Source organism: Labrus mixtus, chromosome 9 (genome assembly GCF_963584025.1).
Source record: "Labrus mixtus chromosome 9, fLabMix1.1, whole genome shotgun sequence".
Lineage (NCBI taxonomy): Eukaryota > Metazoa > Chordata > Actinopteri > Labriformes > Labridae > Labrus > Labrus mixtus.
In genome coordinates this window covers 27668201-27671840 of record NC_083620.1, presented here as the reverse complement: position 1 = coordinate 27671840, position 3640 = coordinate 27668201, and the positions used below count along the sequence as shown (strand labels likewise).

General features: G+C 43.2%; 1 protein-coding gene across 1 annotated transcript; it reads right to left on the bottom strand.

The window, feature by feature from the left end:
* Window positions 1-529: 529 nt before the first annotated feature.
* LOC132979901 (late histone H2A.2.2-like) lies at window positions 530-1325 on the bottom strand. Its single transcript, XM_061045733.1, has 2 exons — window positions 1221-1325; window positions 530-1068 (listed from the first exon to the last, which is right to left on the bottom strand). The coding sequence occupies exon 2, from the start codon at window positions 1059-1061 to the stop codon at window positions 636-638; it is 426 nt and encodes a 141-aa protein (XP_060901716.1). The 5' UTR covers window positions 1062-1068; window positions 1221-1325; the 3' UTR covers window positions 530-635.
* Window positions 1326-3640: the final 2315 nt, after the last annotated feature.

The following is a 3640-nucleotide window of genomic DNA, read 5'->3' as shown; positions in this document are numbered from 1 at the left end:
GACGGACACGGAGAAGAAGAAAGAAAGAGTTACATAAAACACAGAAACAGGAGACACAATGTGAACCCCAAAGAAACAGAACTACAGCTGCTGGTAGAGATACTGAGGTGTAGACGGAGATGTCGAAGAGCAGAGGAGTCAAAGTTAAAGGAGGAGAAATCATTACTAAGTCCTATCGGGAATCGTTTGATTGACCCTCCTGCTGTGGCTGCGAGGAGGAGAGGCGGCAGATGAAGCTCACAGCGGACGTTTTCGTCCTTCACTGCTTCATCAGCAGGAAATCTGGGCGTTGTGTTTTTTTTTTTTTTTTCCCAGTTGAGCTGCAGGAATGTTAGCAATCTGCACAAAAGGCCTCTAAATCATGTCCGCCTGACTGGAGGCTCACTGCTCGCTCATAAGACAGAGGAGAGAGAGAGATAACCAGATAACCTTTTTATGTTCAGAAAGCAATGGCCCTTTAAAGAAGAGGAAATTAAGCACTTATGCTGAGAAAAACTACCCTGCCATTGAGCCATGTGGGTCCCTTGAAGTAAAGTTTCCCAACCCCAGGGACACCAGTGCCATGCTAAATAAATAATACACGCTTTGAAGAATAAACATTTTAATATGATATCATTTGCTGAACACATTCAATTTTAAAACTCTTCAAACTGGACGTCTTTAGCTGGGACATGATCCTTGGGTGCCTTGGTCTTTTTGGGGAGAAGGGTTGCTTGGATGTTTGGGATGACACCACCCTCTGAGATCGTGACCCCTGCCAGCAGTTTGTCCAACTCGTCATCATGTTTCACTGCCAGCAAGATGTGTCGGGGGTTGATACGCTGCTTCTTGTTGTCACGGCAGGCGTTTCCTGCCAGTTCCAGGATTTCAGCAGTGAGATACTCCAGGACAGCACCCAGGTACACTGCAGCGCCTCTGCCAATCCTGTCTGCATAGTGTCCTTTTTTCAGCAGCCTGTGAATGCGGCCTACAGGGAAAGTGATCCCTGCCCTGGAAGACTGGGACACTGAGGTTTTTTGTTTTTTTGTTTTGGGTGCAGCTTTCTTCCCACGTCCAGACATCTTTGATCTAAGAGAAACAATTCAGTACTGATTACATAGTAAAGAACATTTACCCCCCTCACAAAAAAGTCACAAGGCCTTTTCCAACTTCAATCGAGATCGTTACACACAGCTCTTCTCCTGCCTCCTCCACATCAAAATTTAATGTCTCCAACTCACCAGTATTCTGCACTTCAGGACCACAGCGTCTCACTGAAACACAGATCTCTGCTTTTCTATCATTCAGGCAGTCATTTGGTGATTGCTCACACCTGGCTCCTCTTCACTGAATTACAGTGATTACTGCAATTAGCCAATGATCACACACCTTGGAATATGCAAGGTGAATTTCACTAGCGTTATGCGTCAGACGATCTCCGATAAACTAATCCACGTAGTTTAATAAATAGTTTACTAACATAATATTCACCTTAACCTAAAGATTAAACCTACAGGAGACATCTCCGACTAGTGAGAGAGTTCCCGCCCTCTGTGTCCGGCGTGATGACGTTTAATGTCCCCGACAACCGCTGTAGTCACATTTAGCCGCTTGTTAGCAACCGCCTTTTTAAAGACGCGTAAAAACTTCAAACTTCACAAGTGGAGGTATTACCTAACGTAGTTTATGTGGTCTAACTAAACACCAACATCTCTTCAGCTGGTGTAACACTCAGGATACAAAATTAACTTTAACTAAAATATGTATTTATAAATAATAAATTATCAAGAAAACAAGATGTAACACATTAAGGTGTACCGGGCTAATGTAGGTTAGACTCTTGGAGCTGGTGGAGAATTAATTAAACACACGACACAAAATGTTGATAACCGGTTTTGTATTTCAAAGTTCAATTTTTAACAAATAACAAAAAACACTTAAACTTAATCAAGGAAAATCCCACAATTTAAATAAAAGAAAATAGGCCTTCAATTAACAGATTCTTAGGGGCACCTTTTACCCTCCATACAACATATGCTAAATATTCCCAATTCTATTTGTATAAATCAATGCACCAACACACATTACACAGCAGTTATTTGTTAAGTGTGTGCAGATGTCCAATGAATTCAAATGTTTATTTAGGTAGGGGAAATCCTACCACACCCTTTAACCAGACAGCGAGGCTTGAGGCCTTTTGAGGGAATCTTTTGAAGTTGCTCCTTTAGCTCGCCATCTTCTTTGCTTCCGGCAGTATGGCCTGACCAGTGTTCAGTCCTGACACATTCCTCAGCAGCAGCACATCAGCTCCTCAAGTTAAGTCCAGCTTTGTGTCCAGGGTTGAAAAGTGTTTTTCTTTCAGAACTTCTCCTTGACTGTTTTAGGAATGACTGTGTCCTGCTGCCTTCTGACTGACTCCTTGATTGGTTTCAATCAGGTGATTAGTGCACCTGGGGAAAGGGGGTAGATGCCTGTTGGCTGCAGGCTGCATCCAATTGGCTCAGGGGATTTGAATGACAGTTGCTGTTGTCCAATGTCAGCAGTGTTACACTGTGTTAACAACAGACCTTATTTCAGGCGTCTAACCACAAACCCATTCAAAATCCCCGTTGACTTTTAGACGTTAGACCCCAAATGCTAACTTACTTCCTGGGTTTAGGACTCATTCCTGTGGCGCTCTATAAGCGTCCACGCCAGCGAGTGTCCTGTGAGTGGGCGGGACTCGGTTGGCTGGAGATCTGAATGAGAAGAGACAGCTGTGGGAAGGAGAGATGGACATGGAGCAGGAGGGGAAAGACTGAGAAGTAGAAAGAAAGAAAGAAAGAGTTACATAAAACACAGAAACAGGAGACACAAAGACACAAAGAGAGAAACAGAATTACAGAGAGAGAGACAAGGAGAGAAAGAGAGAGAGAGAGAGGGAGAGAGAGAGAGAGAAAGAGAGAAAGAGAAACCAGAAAAGAGAGACCTGGTGGTTCATCAATAAGAGGAATGAAGAATAAAAATTCAACATGTAGCTGCACTGAAATCAAATCGTTATTTTGTATGTATTAGATTTCTCTCTGTTGAAAAGATGGCCGCCTGTTCAGCGCAGTTTTGTTGGAATGTAACCATGTAGGTTGTTACTGCACCAAGAAGAGGAGGATGCTGTTCTCAAATACTTAACAGAGCTTCAGTTTTTCGAGAAGGCAGATGGTGCAGGCGGAACTGGGAGAGACTGTTTGGAGAAAAAAACGACATGTAACTTCTCCAAAATGTGTTGGGAGACGAGGAACACAAAGTAACAGGCATAATGGGATTCTGTGGAACACTGGCTCGCTCACTGCTGGCACTAAATGGGGCTCCGATCCTTTGCTCATTTATTAAGACACTTGATGCTGGAATTAGTTTATCAGCCTGAGAACAAGATGGCAAAGTAATCTGGATAACAAATGAGTCACACAGGCAGGACCAAGACTTCTTCTGAAACAACGATCAGTCTTTTGGCTCTTTTTTTTTTCTTTTTTCTCTTCTGCACAAAATATTAATCTGGCTCCTCGTCCCTTCATGTTTTTTTTGTTTTTTTTACATGTGTCCCAGCAGACGCGGTCGGAGCCTCATTTATTTGAGCCGTCCATTTATTTTCTCCGTTCTAATGCTGCAGCCTGTCGGAGCTGGAGGG

Bases quoted from the DNA above. Each gene is read 5' to 3' on its own strand.
- LOC132979901 (XM_061045733.1), bottom strand. From the start codon at position 1,061: ATGTCTGGACGTGGGAAGAAAGCTGCACCCAAAACAAAAAAACAAAAA.